The sequence below is a fragment of the Galendromus occidentalis genome, unplaced genomic scaffold (assembly GCF_000255335.2).
Source record: "Galendromus occidentalis unplaced genomic scaffold, Mocc_1.1 scf7180000077442, whole genome shotgun sequence".
Classification (NCBI taxonomy): Eukaryota; Metazoa; Arthropoda; class Arachnida; order Mesostigmata; family Phytoseiidae; genus Galendromus; species Galendromus occidentalis.
Genome location: NW_003805430.1, coordinates 1,916,068 through 1,931,896, shown reverse-complemented (window position 1 = coordinate 1,931,896; position 15,829 = coordinate 1,916,068). Strand labels below are relative to the sequence as shown.

Here is a 15,829-nt window from a genome sequence, read left to right as displayed (position 1 = left end):
CCGAGCAGAGGTCAGCCCAATTAGAAGGACGACCAACTGGATACAACTCGCTAGATCTCGCAAAGGAGAGCTTATTTTCGCTCGTTGGGAAAAATATTGAATCGAGCGAGTTCCTCCGAGCGAGCTGTTCCCTATGATGACTCAGCCCCACACAAAGATGAGAGTTCATGCCATTCGTGCTCTCCCGAGCGCTCCCTCAAATTCCGATTGAAGTTTTCATCATCTCTTGATCCACGAGTGGATTGCGTTTTCGAATAATAGGATATTCAGAGGAGTCGAATGCAGTTAGTTTGATGAAGTCTAATATCATTCAAAGCACTAAACCGATTCAGTCTGTCGAGAGCGAAGTTCGAGGAATCCGAGCCCAAGCTTGGGGGTAATCGATTGGAGCTGCACAGAGGGTGGCCAGTTTCTGCATGAAGAAAAAGAGGCTCCATTCTGGCAAGCTGCTCACCATATCGCATTCTGATACACTCTACGAGAGTCGTTATTCAAGGAAGCCTACAAGAATCGAGGGGGTGGGGGGAAAGCGGACGGGCACGCCGGCGAATCGTCGGGAAAAACGTCGACAGATTACAAGGGTCGCCATCGGAACAATCGGGGGATCGAGCACGCTCAGAGGGTCTCGGGCGACGCGACGGTCAGAACAGAACCCTTTCGCTGGCAGCATCGGACGAGCTCTAGTCGCGGCAGCTGACGGAATTTAATGGGTGAGCTTGAAAGACCGTCTACTGCATCCGCTGGGCAGCCCTCAACTTCTCGCTGTTTTCGAGTTTCTTGCTCTCCCTCATTTCCTCCCGAGACATCGGAACAAGTGGCCTCTGGGCACGGTCAGGAGGAGCTTTCAAAAAATTGCTGCCCATCTCGCCCCGACCGTATGTTCAGTCACCCGGAGTGTTCCCCTTCGCGTCCTCCATCCCCGATGGCTTGTCCGCGGCCTTTGTCCAGATGTTCATTATTCGTCCTGTCCTCGAAGATGAAAACCGAGGACGAGTCCGAGACGTAGCAGGAGCCCTCCTGGAAGCGAGATCGAAGTGACCTGTGTTCTCTGTTCACTCGAGCATCGACTCTCCTGATCCTATTCGTTCGAAAGCCCGTTTTCCCCGGCGAAATCTCACGACTCAAAGCGGCACCCTCTCCCATATCCCACGTTTTTTTTCCCACGTCGGGTTTTTGTGCTGCTGCGATGACACTTAGCGAAGGTAAGAGGGCAAAACTTTCCAATGGAGATATTCTTCTGACAGTGAGTAGTTTTCTGGAAAACTGCGACCAGCCGTGTCCTCTCGAGCCGTGAGGGAGAAAGGGGCCTATGACTCTCGCCACTTTACCTCATGGAAGACCCTTCAAGCTCAGCCGGGTGATCCTGGACCGGAATTCTCATCAATTCTCAAGAACAGATCCTTCAGTTCCTCGAGCTTCCCCTCCAGCAGATGGAGAAACGTTGGACGGAAGATCCCGAGTCGAGTTTGCTCCGATGACCGATCCGCTCGACATTGGGCAGCTCTCGAATCCGAGAAACATCAAAAGCTTTTCTTCTTTGTGTCTTCTTCTGTTTGATTCAATTATATGAATGGATGGATATTCTTTCGAGTCGTTGCCATGCCGTCGCGGAAGCGCCAGACCTCATCCAAAATATCACGGCAATCTGAGCAGAATGAAGTTTCAGCTAGTGAAATCCGGGTATCGTCTTGCCTCATGAACCTCCTAGGAGAGAGGAGGCGAGGGGAGATGTCAATGATTTCCATTCTCTCCGAAGATTCAGATGAGTTTTGACGCGCAACTCGCATCGAGAAGGGACTTCAAAGCGGAGGCTCGCACAGGGGGGGAGGGGCTTGCCGCCCCCGTAGAAACTAAGGGTCACACTGCTGAAGTGTGGACCGCGGGGAAGCTCGTGATCACTTGGGTCGTCCGACCCCCTCCGGAGCTCGATTTAAAAAAAACTTAACGCGGCCCTGCTTCCAATGAAGGAGGAGAATGACTCCGATGAAGATTTTGACCCGAAGATTTCAGGGAGCAGCCGCGATCACCTTGCGAAGTGCTGAGAGTGTCAGCCTCGGACACCGATCGGCTACTGTATTTCCTCCTGGAATTTCACCTTCTCTTCTCGCATATCCCGCCGCTTCCGCAGACTGCGGAAACTATCAAAAGGGTCGGCTCATCACGGCCGTCGGAGGGATCAATGGAGGAACTCATCGCTCGGAGGCAAGCGCTTCCGGAGGCTGGATGGTGGACTTTATCATATCCGCTCCGAGCAGCTCACCTGACTACTCTCGTCCGCCCTCTTTCAAGGCCGCGGGAGCCGCAGTTCGTCAGCGGTGAGGAGCGTCATTGGGAGATCGATTCTTTAATAAAACCTCCTTCCTCTCTCGCCACCTCGCTGGTCACGCCGGAGGTCGGGCACCGCGTTCTTCCTCCCGACCACTGATAAAGAATCGTGCGGAATTTTATCCCTTTTCGAAAATTGATAGCTTCCACCTCCCACCTCGACGCTCTTCTCCTCCGCTGCTAACGATGGAAAGCCTCGATAGATCTCTCCGCGACTCTAAGTTCTACAGCGCAGCTCAAGCCAGACAAGAGCATTTGGTAGTCGAGTGCTTTGCGTTTCGAATAATTTTTGGGGGAGAAGCAGCTCGCTGACGAAAGTGCCCAGCGAGAACTTGGCTCCAGAAACGGCGCGACGCTCGGCTGTCCGAGCGGGGGGATGTATTTTCACCGAAGGCTCCTACGAGGTCCGAAGAATCGAAAAAAAATACAGTTCCGTTCTCCGCTGGTCATCGCGGGGGCCTGCCGGGATCTCTCCGTTTCACAGCCGATCAAGGGCCGGTCTTCAGTATCGATGCCTCATCGAAGATATCCATAGCATTGGGGAGAGACTCCTGACAACCGTCGCTAGAGAGGTCAAGCCCGAACTGACTGACTGGGCCCGAGGACGCTGAGGTTGCCGGGCACCGCGAGATGGAGCATTCCTCACTCCCATGTGGTATTATCCCAATAACACTCGGTGCGAAGGCATCTTACGGCCGAACGTCTCCAAAACCGCGGCTTGCATATCTTCCCGGTGCTCGTGTTGTGTATGGAGTCTCGGAGCGGTGTCTCGATTTCTTTCTTCAACTTGACAAAACGTTCGTTTTCATCCCATTCGATACAACACCAAATGGCTGCCTATTTTATCGTGATACCGGGTTGTCTTATCTTCGTCTGACAACCCTTAGTACATCTACCACTGCTTGGCTCTCGGAGAGGGCTTTCAGGTCAGCGGACAGTTTGTAGTGGAGGTTGGTGAAGTTCCATGAAGCGCTCCGTCGCGACTATTCAGGAATCCATGTCAAGTTCAGGAATCGCTAAACAGCGTTCTCTACATCAGGTGGGCTACTCGTGAAATGGACTCTGCAGGCTCGGCATTCGGAAATATCTCAATCGAACAAGGCTTTCCACGAACAATTCTTGTATTTCCGAGATCGTATGGGGGGGCACTACTTTCGTCCCATTCTGCATTTCATGTGAAACGTAAGGCTTTTCTCTGGAGTTGCTCGATATTGGTGAGTAATTCGTTTTATTTTCCGTCATAGATCGATGAGGATGCCGATATGGGATTCCATGAGCGCGTGATGTGTTGCTTTTTCGAGCGTCGTGGAGCAGCGGCCCCTTAATCTTGCCAGTATGGCTTTGCCAGACTGGACCTTCGAAATAACTTCCTCAACGTGGCCAGTATATGTAAGGTCGGCTTGAAACATGAGGCCCAGGCGGAATGCTCGTTGCCGGCCCCGACGCTCCACGCACCTTACATCGTTACGATTTCCCCAAGCTACTCGGGGACTCGAGAAAGGGGCGGCGGAGATCCCATCGAGCTTACACAGGAGCCTTCGCTAAGCTGGCTAGTCGTCAGAATCGTTGCAGAGAGCAATACAAGAATTGATCAATCAGGATCGGGAGTGTTTTGGGAGGTGATGTTCGTCCGGCCTCGTTCCCGAGCGTGACCTAAATGTCGACTGCTGACAAATAGACAGCAACTGGACAACGACCACGGCGACTAATGAGCTGCCGTGGAGGGACGTGGTAGAGAGGAATAGCCAAAAACCTCCCTTCTTTGTACCCACTGTGTGATAGACACCACCGACTCGAAGGCACACAGTGAATGCCGGCGTTTCCGAGGCAGCTCTTCAATGAGCCATCAGTATTAGGGGAGACGTCGCCCGGCTGACTGATAAAGCCAGATAGTCGGCTAGCTACACTGGGAGCGTTTGTACGCCAGTAGTGTATGTTCGGAGGACGATAGTCTTCTATAGATCCCTCGCGTCGTCGAATGGGACGGTGGCTCTTTGGAGGAGCAGAATTTACATTTCAATTGGGACGACACGAGGAAAACGTGCGGCTTTGTCAGGCTTGGTCACTGGGATAGAGGAGCGGAGTTAGAATAGTTACCCTCATTGTAAGCAGCACCCGAGCGATGTTCCGAAACGCCTGTACTTATTCCCCGACGCAGAGAGGAATCCTTCCGGATCGGCTGAACGAAATCTCATCGGAATCGAGATCATGACGAGAGATCCGAAGCGGCGACTCCTACGAAACAAGTTCACCGTGAGCCGATACCTCTAATGAATGAATAGACCTTCCATTGAATCCGCAAAATTTTCTGACTACAGCTTACGCAGCCATTGTCGAATAGGAGCACGGTTCCCGCCGATCATCCGGATATCGCATCGATGGGGACTCGATTCCCTTGGAGAATGTCGGAGGGACTTCTGTGGAACCGAGTTAGCTATCGACTGTCTACTGTCATCATCGATGCCACGACGGAAAATACACCAGATCTCCAGGGTCGTCTCGAGGTTTGCGGCAGGATGCTCCGTGGGACGGCGACGACGACGAAAAAGTATCCCACGAGGAAGGACAGAGAACTCGCTCGAGGGTTTTACTCAGTCGCTGGCGAGTGGGACAGCCAGCTAGCAACAACCTGTCAATCTATTTCGCTCAAAAGTTAACGCTCCGCTCGTTTGTTGCCTTTGTTGTTAGATCGAGAGAACTACTCGAGCGCCTCGCTTGCATTTGAGAGCTGAAGAGACTCCCTCGACGTCAATCGGGAAGCGAGCGTGGCACCAGCGTCCCACGTAGAGGGCACACAGGTAGCTCGCGATTCCGAGGAAAGAACCCTGGCTACAGGATTTGTTCTGGACCGACCGACCGATGGATTTGATTCTCGCTGATGATGTAGACGCCAGAAATGACCCTCGGTTGGAGAAATCGACGCGAGCCACATCGCGGGTGACAGCAAGAATCAGGAAATAGAGAATGACCCTCAAATGGTGGAAAGGGCTCCCGGAAGGAAAGAGGAGCGCTACACGAGGAGGATGGAGACTGGCTGGGATCCTCCAGTTATGCCCACCTCTTGGACGGATGCGGGGGTCCTGGTGAATCGTGGAGAAAAATGAGTGTGCGCGAACCGGATACTTTACAACATCAACATCGCTAGACCTTAGAGGCATGCTACTCATGTTGATTGTAGCGTTCACAACCTACGCCACTCCCGGGATCCAAGGTAAAGTTCCGCCGCGTTTCCATACCGTCGAAAGGAGACCTTCATCACCTCCACATGTCGTCCCCGGTGAGGGGAACATCAATTCCTGGAACAAACGATGATTTCTATTCCATGAAGCTCCACGAACCTCCGATAGAAGGAGAGAATTACCTGCAGCCTGCTTCCGCAAGCTCCTAAAATTGGGTGGAAGGGAAAATATTCGACGGCGGCAATGTGTCCGTCGTACGGTGGAGTAAGACCAATAAGAGATAGTTCGGGTCGGACAGCGAGCATGTCAGGTGTTTTATTGGCGGGGAGCTTTAGCATTCGGACGGTAATCTCATCGGGCGGCGAACATATTGCTCCGAGTAAACGGAACGTAATCTGGGAATCGCTTTTGGGATTACTCGACAAACGCTAGAGTCAACTGAGTCAACAATTCTGCATCTTCCTCTTTGCTTAGTGATTTTCGTCCCAACGTTCGTCTGGCTGACCAATGTTCCGGCCTCCGCTCAAACAAAAACTTCTCTGACAGCCCAAAAAGGAGATTGTCTCGAAATGAGCCAAAAGTCGGCGTTGTCGCTGCTCCCAAAGCCCTCAGCTGAGGTCTAGCTTCGCTCTGCAAGGTTGATGGACACCAAGTTCTCCACCTGGCAGTGGACTAGCGATGGTGGAATTTTTTGAACGGGTGGTGGCATCTTCTGCCATTACTTCCTTGCTGAGGCAGGAAAGCTTCTCGGGGCGGCTCTCGGATCTTGCTCCCCGCCCCGGTCTCTGCTCCATCCGCACTCCACGTCGGGTCAGTGGGTCCACCGCTTCGAAGCAAATAGAGGTTTGGGCCATTAGCTGATTTTATTTGCGCTCTCAGCCTGGAACGTGACGTCGTTTTTACAAAGAGAACATGGTGCGTGCAATCGGTCAAGCCTGTCCAGAGCGATCGACCGGCCAAGCGATTGTCTACAGCGAGCATGACGCCGTCGGTTACCGCCGTCGTTGGAGGTGCTCATTCAGACACCTATCCTATGCTCCTGAAGAAATCGTAACTGGCGTTATTGCTACTGCGAGCGCCCCAGGAGAGTAACGTGGAGCGGAGATCCTGCGCTCTACGAGATAGCGGTCGGATTATGAGTGAAACCGCAGCCGAGCTCACCGAATGAAGCAGCCCAACTCGCCTCGTCTGTATCGTTCTTCGTTCTAGAAAACGAACTCATTTCAAAATGGGATTACACCAGCGTTGTCGGCGGAGTAAAAGCTGCAGCTTCCACTGAGGATAAGAGGCGAGTCCCGAGCTACGACTCTGAGAGCTGCTTCCCGCATGCTCTAGGAAGGAAAAGCTGCTCCTCAGATGCTGAATCGCTGCATTTTGGGAGATAAGTGTCACGGTCTAGCCTAAGTCCGTCACTTTTTCGAGATACTGTCACCCGGTCCGCGTCAGTCCCACGCGGATTTTTCTTTCCGTCGGTAATCGACCTCCTTGAACAGAAAACCACTATCGACGCGGAGTGGTCTGGATGTTTGCGGGTTTCACTCATGGAAGTTATCTCTTGCCGGAATGGATGCCGCGACCTCGAATCGAGTCGGCAACGGTAGGAGAGGTTGAGGGAGTTTCCTGAGGAATTCTTCCGTCTCGAGAATTCCGATTGGGATCGCAGAGCCACGTGTTGCTTTAGACCGACAGCTCTGGACCGGAGGACTCGAGCCCGGGACTCATTCCCCTGAATTCCTTCTGGAAACGTGACAAGTTCCGCGGATCGTCGAGCGATGGAACGAAAATTGCGGGAACCCGGACAGAGCCCGAACTACTGTGGTCGGTGGCGAGCAAGTTCGAGTCTCGCTTATTGCAATCAAAAATCCAATAGACGGAAGGCCAACACGTCTCCTTCACGCTTGGCTTGTACGTGACCGGATCTGCGGGCGGAGCTCGGCGGCGGGCGCCATCTTCGGATAAACCAAGCGAGCGGATTGGCAGCACAGCATATCAACTACATGGTCTTCTCATTATCGGCGCCAGCTCGATAAGAACTATCAATTCGTCGGATATTCACTAGTTCGGGTCTCCACCAATCTTCACGTCGGCTGTGCAGAAACGATGGGCGTTTAGATTGGAGAGAACGATTTAAGCTCGTTGCGTGCCTCGCTAATACGGGACGACGGAAAAGACTGATTGACCGAATCGCGTAAGGACTTGCGAGTTCGCAACTCGCTTTGGGCGTTTGGACTTGATCGTTGATTCATCGCAACGTTGAATGGACCTGTAAACATCGAGTGCCATTGTGCCTGTATCGCTGTTGGTTCGATCGACTCCCTCTGAATGCTCGGATTCCGACATCCGAAGCCAACCACATGAGGCCTGAAGTCAAACAGACATCGGCGAACTCGTTTCGTGTAGTTGCGCTTAGCAAATTAAACAAAGCAGACGTTAGGCGCGATCAATCTCCATTCTGTGGGATTGCTTATCGGTCAGAGGGGACCATCAGAGGATCCATCTGAAGAGCAGAGAAACGGAATCGATAGTAGACGCGACCAAGTCTCGATGCGCGATTCTGTACGGTGAGTAGCGCCAGTCATCTGCCAGCGTAGCACCAGATTAATTAGAATCCTGATCGCGCATGGCATCCAGGGGATCGCACGATCAAATTCGCCGCTACTCGTGCCGATCCTCCTCCAATCTGTCTGGGAGAGCTGTCTCTAACGCTTACATTCGAAAGACTCGATCATTCGATTTCATCGGCGCCTTACGAGACGCAGCTCGAGGACCAGCGGCCTTCCGTCCGCTGACGCGTCCTCTCGCCCGTATGCCTTCTTCCTCAGCTCGCCGCTGGGATCCTTCGTCCCGAAGCTGCGTTTACGGCGCTGAACAAAGGAGAAATGGATCTGGCATCTCTCCTCGGCTACCTTACCGTCGGCGTCACGTTTGAGAACAACCTATGTGTGGCTCCAACTCTTACCGACAAACTCTCCGGTTCTCCGGAGTGTGGCAAGTGATGATTCTTCCGAAGGCCGTAACTTCTGCTAGATCCAAGCGAGTCCGCGCGATATATAGGAGCGCCGAGACTGCAGAGGAGCGACAGCGTTACTTCTCCGCTCGACGTGGCAATTCCGTTCTTCTCCGTATGACAGGAGTCGATCTGAAAGGAACGTCAGGCTGTAGGTCAGGTTGGATGTGTTTCCTTTTGTTGGGCGTCCCTGAGCTCGCAGTTCCCCTTCGAGATCGAACGCAGCAGGGAAGTCTTCGGAGAGCTCCGTCGAGCCGTAGGTACGGAATCGAATATTCCGAAGTTCAGAATTTCAATGAAACAGTATCAGTTTGAATTCGTACAGCGCCATTCACAGGCGGACTGCATTTTCTCGTTTTTGAGGCTGTCCGAACCGAAGTCCCTGACGGAACGACCCTCGCTCCCCGCCTCGTTCCGCAGTCATGCGGGGACAGGAAAGCTCTTCCTCTGATCATCCGGCGAATAAGACGTAATCCTCGACACACTACCTGCGACGGAATCTCTGAACTGCGTACCCGCGTTTGCCGAGCTCCGGGCGGCTCGTTTAGTTTTGAATTATGCCATCCGCCCCGAGAAATTAAGAACCTCCCCGCTGGAGGGCTCCGCAGCGGTGCATTCGAGAATCGAATGGCTTAGCGTTGCGTGTCGAGGGACAGGAGGAACAAGCTCAGAAACGCACACGGCGGCGTCTCGGGATTCAGAGGCAATCCCCGTTGATGTTGTTCGGTATTGAAATTCCTGTCTGACGAGCGAAATAAAACTCGAGTTCTCCAGGGAAACGTCCCGATCGCCACAGGAGCGAGACGAATACGAGCGGAGACGTACGATCGGCAGACGTAATGTAGGCATTACAGTCGTGGGGTATACTCCTCTTCGGTTTTCGCACTTCCGTTGGAGAGCGAGCAACGAAGAGCCACTGTGTTCACCCAGAATCTGAATGGGGAAAGAGACTCAAAGAATCGTCTCATGAACATTCCTGACCTAAATACGACTCGGGTCGCTCTCCACAGCGCTACACAGTTCGAATGTGAGCTGTCCATTCTCGAGCCTGATATTGAAAAACTCGAGCTCCAGAAGAGTCCCTGCCCAAGTCAGCTGGAACGAGTTCCTCGAGATTCCCTCGAAAGAATTTCTTTCCTCAATCTTAGCGGTATTGGTTCGATGCTGAGGAGTCGTCGTTCAGATTGGACGGTGTCGATTACACGAGAATGAGCCTCCAATGCGGGATCGACTAATCGCCGAGTCCCTCACCGCGTCACCCTTTGGCCGAGAGTCAAATCGAACCCTGCTAGCCAGTGTCAAGAACGCTCCGATCGGACGCAATCGAGGACTCACCGAGTTACCTACAGAGGTGCTCTATTTGCGGTCCAACATTTCTCTCACATTGCTGGATCGCAATCCACGATATTATCGAAATCTCCCCCTCAGAACTCGAGGGTTTCAGCCGCATGAGTCTCGGCGACAGGTTTCTCGGGAACTTTCTCAATACCCTTTCGGGAGAGATTCGGACCGGAAGCAAACCGTTCCCTTAAGGAGCTCTTCTTCTTGATTTTTTCCGATCAGCTTATCACCCAGCGACGAAGCCGTTGCCCGTCGGTGTCCGTACTCGTAGATTCGGGAGTCTCTTCGGGATTTTCTCGAATCTACTCGGAGGGGAAAAATTAGCGGAAGCCCGTGAGCCTCGAAGCGTGGATGGACCGAGGGTCATCTAGCACGATTCTCTAAATACGACCTCCTTCGAGCCGAGAAGCTTCGAACAGACCCGCACAGTCGGCAGCGATAATCCGGCCTGACTTCGGCGTCTGACGAAGCGATTGGCGGATGCCAAGCCAACTCAGGAGCGAGAGAGAGAGAGACGGACGGACGGCGAGCACCCGGGCATGCACCCGATCTACCAGAGTCAACCATCTGAACGAGTTGTAATTAGCAAACGGGTAAGACGCGCTCAGCGAAACGGCCAGGGAAGAAGCCCTCATAAACAGCTATACAGACTGCAGCTGTTGAGCATCAAAAGTCCATTCGGCGACATCCTCATTCTGGGCTCGGTGACTTCCGGCTAATGCGGATACCGCCGATTCGGGGACGAAAGGAGGCCACTGAAATGCGGAAATCAGCTCGAATGCGAATCCTCAGCTTCCGACTAAGGAATCAGATTTCGAGGGCGAGAAGAAGCTCGCCGACTGCTCGACAGAGCATGAGTTCCGATCCTTATGTGTGATCAGACCCCATGTGTGTATCGAAGCGAAGAAATGTGCTCCTTGGCTACGCCGAGAAAACCCGTCCGCATCAGCTTTGCGCTGCCACTCGTGAATAGCGGGGCTTCCGCTGTTCTCCTCCTTTCCTCGAGGCTGTCAACCTACCATGGAAACACAAGTGACAACCTGCCAACAACTTCCAGAGCTAGAGGTGTGGCTGACGGTCAGCTCAAAACTGAAAGTTACCTGCGGAGCCGGCTTACCCTGCGGTCAAGCTGCAGCTCATTCGACCGGTTGAGTCGATGGGAATGCCTTGTCTATTTGAGCGAATGTCGCACTTGGGGACAGGAGCGGCAGCGGCACTTTTCGAAAATCTAATAGTCGTCGACGACGGCGTCGTCGCCGGGATCCCATCTGTTCAACTTCTCGTCCGGCGACCGTTCGGTTATCTGGCTCTACCCACCACCGAGACTTCCGAGCGAGCTCGAGACAAGACCATGCAAGCTAACTCTCAACGGGGCCGCTCGAGGCTTATCAGACAGACAAACCAAACTACCCGAAGCGTCCTGTTTGTAAAAGCTTGGCTGCTGGCTGTTTGTGCTCAAGCCTAAATTGACGGATGTAGCGTTAGCTCACTCGTAGGCTGACTGGTCCGCATAACCCCTCGAGCGGCGGGGACACGGAGGAGGGGGTGGGGGACAAAAAAGGGAAGAGCGAAGCTCCGCTGTTTTCCTGAAAGGAGGGAACTTCCTGCTTGATCCCTGTTCGCGTGGGCGGCGAGAGCGTTTTTGTCAAAGACTGATGAAATTAGGCTTCCGCTTTTTGATTCAATATCCCACCAACATCTACCAGTGACAGTTTGTGTACTCGCGCTGCTCCTCCGTACAAGAAGTTATTCCTTCGTTGTTGGGCCAGTACACTCGGCAAATCTGGCTCTGCGCCTCTACGTATATCCATCCATGTCGACATATTTTGCAACCTTGTTGTTTATTGTCATGGGTGAGCCGACGATGTTGTATCATTCATACGATTGCCTGCATCAGGATCAAGCAGTTCCCTCTCGGATCAGATGCAGCATCATCGACGTTTGCGCAAGGACGACGCCGACACTCTTCTATCGTCGTCGGAGCCGTCGAGTAAATAAAGATAGCTTCATGAATGAGTTGCAGGTGGCCAGGCAGACATCTCCGCCGGCTGGCGGTAGCTTGTCGAGGAAATGAGCCTCGCGAACAGCATATATTATCGTTAGATTGTTCATGCAATCGTCGAAGCAGTGAACTAGAGTACGTGGGCAGAACCATCTGCCGCTAACGAACTTTCTGTGCTTCACGCGAGCACGCTAAGCGAATGAAGCAGGGAAGAAATGGAACGCAGAAGGAAAAACCGCACTGGTCGAAGCCCGGTGCTTCCGACCGATCCTGCGTGGTTCCCTCCTTGGTCATGCTCGCTTCCTCCGACCGCGCTCACACAATCGAGTACAGCCGTGATCCTAGGCAAGATTTGCATTCGGAGCGGGTGGGAACACTCGGTGGAGCGCTCCTCTTGCTCCTTCCCGGTGGGAGAGAACCTCTCTACGAGCCCACCTGAAGTATCCTCGAGGGCCGAGCTCAATGACGCTCTTCGTAGAAATTAATTCCTCGAGGGATTTGAGAGCTCTCGAGCATTAAAGAATTAATTCTGTTCCAGGCTGTGAACATGAAAAGATCCTGGCCTGTGCCGTGGGACTTCAGGAAGAGTTGTCAACAACTCGTCTCATTGTAAATATCAATCAGCTCAAAACCTACTGTGATAAAATGGCCGCTGCTCACAAGTGAGTTCAGGATTCCGATTGTCTGGGGTCTGTCGAGGGTCTGTCGAACTCCGGGGATAGAGACGATGATGATAACGATTGATAATGGATCTGCGGCGCTCTCGTTCCGCCGGCTTAGTTCTAGACGCATCCACTCAGACAGAGCTCTGAGCTAAGCGGAGAGTTTCTAAAGGAAAAACTTTTTTTGCCTTCTTCTACAACTCGGTCAGCTGTATACTCAACCAGTCGAATACATGTCAAAGTGACGTGCGCTCCTCATATGCGCACGTTGTCAAAGCCGAGCAAAGTGTAATCCGCGACTTGTGCCGGAAAGGCCCTTTTCAAGACGGTAAGTGAGAGCCCTGGATCCTGCATTAGCGGTGTTCCAAACAACGATGGAGTCCAAACGAGTGTCCCCGTCCTCCTCGACGTCATCGTCGCAATCATTGACGCTAAACGCATCATTTGGTATAGCGGAGTCATCATCTCTACTTGTTCGACGCGGGATCCCCCGGCCATTCGCTCGCTCGCCCCCTTTGCAAAGCCACTCAAGAGCTGCTTAGTGAGCCTTTGGCATGTTTCTGAGAAAGAGGCATCCGGCGATGGGCGCCTGGCTGTCTGTTAGACTGGCATCTTCTTCATTCGCCTCGAACGGTCTCGTGTCTCGCACTGCTCCTCGCAATTTGATGGATTACCCTATTTGAGAATATCCCGAAGACGCTGTACTTCGACTGCGGCATGATCTTTCCCCCGCATCTAGGTCGTTCGTATCGTTTCGTTTGAACGCGAAATCGCGTTGGTGTTCTCTGGGGCCGTTCGTGCCAAAAACCGCTGTCCTGGGCATGGGCGGAGACGACGCATAGGGAGCATCGTGTTCCGAACATGAGTGGCTGATCCCCGTTCTTACAACTAAGGCTCATCAATAACAACCTCGGCAAAGCACAAATGGAGGTCACGCTGCACAATTTATACCTCCCAAAGGTCTCTCTGCTCTTCTCTTCCGACCGCTTCTTGTTCCTTTGTATGGGGCATCTCCTTCGGCCGCTGTCGGTGATCGTCCGCTTGTTTAGCATCAATTCTTTATCTTCGAGCAAATCGCCACTGAACGCCGATGCTCGAACACCGAGGCTCGGAATTCATACGCCCGCCCACACAAACGCACAAGAAGCTCCTTCAACCACAACAAACTGCGACGATTCTCGTATCCCGTGGGCGCGAGCTCATCCTTCTCTTGCCTCCCTTCTCCGCTCGGCCGCCATAGTGAACTATTCATGAAGACGGCTGGAGCACTCACGCTGTCGATCGCCAGGGAAAGAATGGGACGAGGAACGCAGCGGAGAAATGAACGATACGAACGAGTTTCACTCGACAAAGTCCCAGAACCATCCGATTCCCGAGTAATCTCCGCTTGCACCCATCTCATAACCTCTTGACGACATTCGAGATCGAGGCAGGCGGCGTAACGATTGCTTTCCTTGAAACCCCAATCGTTACGAGAAGAGTTCCGCGCGACACGGAGGAGTCTTGGCTCTTACAATGCATTCTGCTTTTCAGACTATCTCCGGGAAGCTGGCTGCCTTTCGAGGATCTATTCCGAACAGAATAATGGAGTCTGTAGTAAGGATTACGTGAATCTGGTTGCCCACGCATTTGGATCGAGGAGTCGAGAGAAGATGCACAACCCGACCACGCTGCACAATATGTGTTGGTGAGTAGAAGTACCCATGAAATCTTTCGACGAGGTCGCATTCTGGGCAGAAGTAATAGACAGCAGGGTCAGACCGGCTCTGATGAACCCCAATTCTCTATTGGGGATACGAGTGTGGAGGCCTCGGAGAGCCGGCTCCTTATCCTGATGGCTGCCCTCAGCCTCCCGAAAATTCGGAATTCCTTCCCCCGGAAAATAAACTCATACGCCACAGGTAGTGAATGAGCTGAGGGTTAGCGAAAGGCTGGGTGAGCCGCCGAATCATCCACTGCTCTTAGAAAGTCATCTGCGCAGGGGAGATTGTGCTTTGAGTCGGGGCGAGTGACAGACTGAGTTTGATGTCTTCGAGTGGCTATTGTTCGTGGCTTTCCGCTCCTGGATCGAGAAGACTCTCGTTAGAAGTTCGCGTCTCGCCTAATGGCCCGTGGTGGTCATATGGACCGGTGGAGAAGACGTCGCAAAGGGAAAGATAAACTCCGTAATGTATTGCCCATTACATAAGCCCTGACTCGTAGCTCTTTCAAGCAGCGGGAGCGACGACGACGACGAAGGCCGCTAGTGTTGCTTGTAGTGCTACCGCTGCTGCCGCTGGTGATCTCCGCCGTACGCGGAGATGGCTCATAATAACGAGATCCGTCTCCTGAGGACACTTCACGGTAGACGATGGCAAGGGACTTGGTCCGGAGCGACGATGCTTCGTGTAATTCCCTCGGACAAGCAACGGCAGCATCGTTCTGTCTCAATTAACCCAATATCCGCTTTGTTTTCAGTGCGTACTACGCGGTATTCAAGTGTACTCAGACGCACGCTGGACGGTGTGGGGGACGGACCATGACGAAGAGCCCGCTTCGCCAGATATACCAAGGCCTGGATCACAATTGTCGACCTTTCAAAGCCGTTTGCGAAAAGTCGAAGGGGACTCCAGGATCCGGAGGTGCTACGGGTGGAGGAGGTGGAAATACTTATCACAAGCCGAAGATTCTTCCCCATCATCCCCCGGCGGGGAAAAATAGAGGCCACAGCGGTAGCAGCAGCAGTGGCGTTGCGCGTTCATTCTCACTCAGAAAAACCGCCCCTACGGCGCGTCTTTTGCTGGCTGTTGCTGTTGTTGTGACGCTAGTCTCCGCTGTCATATCGTCGGCCGCAACTCCGTAGAGAATTCATGACAGAGGGAGCTCCCTCAAGGGAATCTTCGTCGGGCAACGTGAGGAGGCGGGAAACAGCTCCGAGAGACAGCGGAACCGTCCAGCTAAAATGCAAATGCAACCTCATTTCCGTGACAAGAAATGACGAAAGCGCGTGCGGCACACTCTTCGGACGATGGCATGGCGTCGACCTCACAGCAACGGCCACTCAGAGAAATAAGGGAATTCCAGTCTGTGAATCCATTCAAAAGTTTCTCGATGTCCACCGACTTCTGCTGAGATAGCCTTGGAAGTTTGCTCTCTCGGAGTTCTTCAATCACCTACTCGAGCATACAATTCCTGAATATGAGACGCAGACAGTGAGAAGTTCTGCTTTTCGATTTTTGAAGCGGGTTTCCCCTACATTTATTCCTCTCGTATTCCCAGACAAGCATGTTTCCGACGACCGGATGATGAATATGTATCTTGAATGACGCTCACG

At 52.9% G+C, this 15,829-nt stretch overlaps 1 protein-coding gene across 1 annotated transcript; it reads left to right on the top strand.

Annotated features, from left to right (window-relative positions):
• The first annotated feature begins 5,481 nt into the window (after positions 1-5,481).
• LOC114828231 (uncharacterized) lies at positions 5,482-15,358 on the top strand. Its single transcript, XM_029111488.1, has 5 exons — positions 5,482-5,536; positions 12,393-12,516; positions 12,726-12,844; positions 14,050-14,203; positions 14,974-15,358. The coding sequence occupies exons 1-5, from the start codon at positions 5,482-5,484 to the stop codon at positions 15,356-15,358; spliced, it is 837 nt and encodes a 278-aa protein (XP_028967321.1).
• Positions 15,359-15,829: the final 471 nt, after the last annotated feature.

What these genes read in the sequence shown, in the direction of transcription:
- LOC114828231 (XM_029111488.1), top strand. Translation starts at nt 5,482, where the DNA reads ATGCTACTCATGTTGATTGTAGCGTTCACAACCTACGCCACTCCCGGG. An exon ending in GAAAGGCCCTTTTCAAGACG is followed by an intron (nt 12,845 to 14,049) that starts GTAAGTGAGAGC and finishes TCTGCTTTTCAG; the next exon opens with ACTATCTCCGGGAAGCTGGC. An exon ending in ACGCTGCACAATATGTGTTG is followed by an intron (nt 14,204 to 14,973) that starts GTGAGTAGAAGT and finishes CTTTGTTTTCAG; the next exon opens with TGCGTACTACGCGGTATTCA.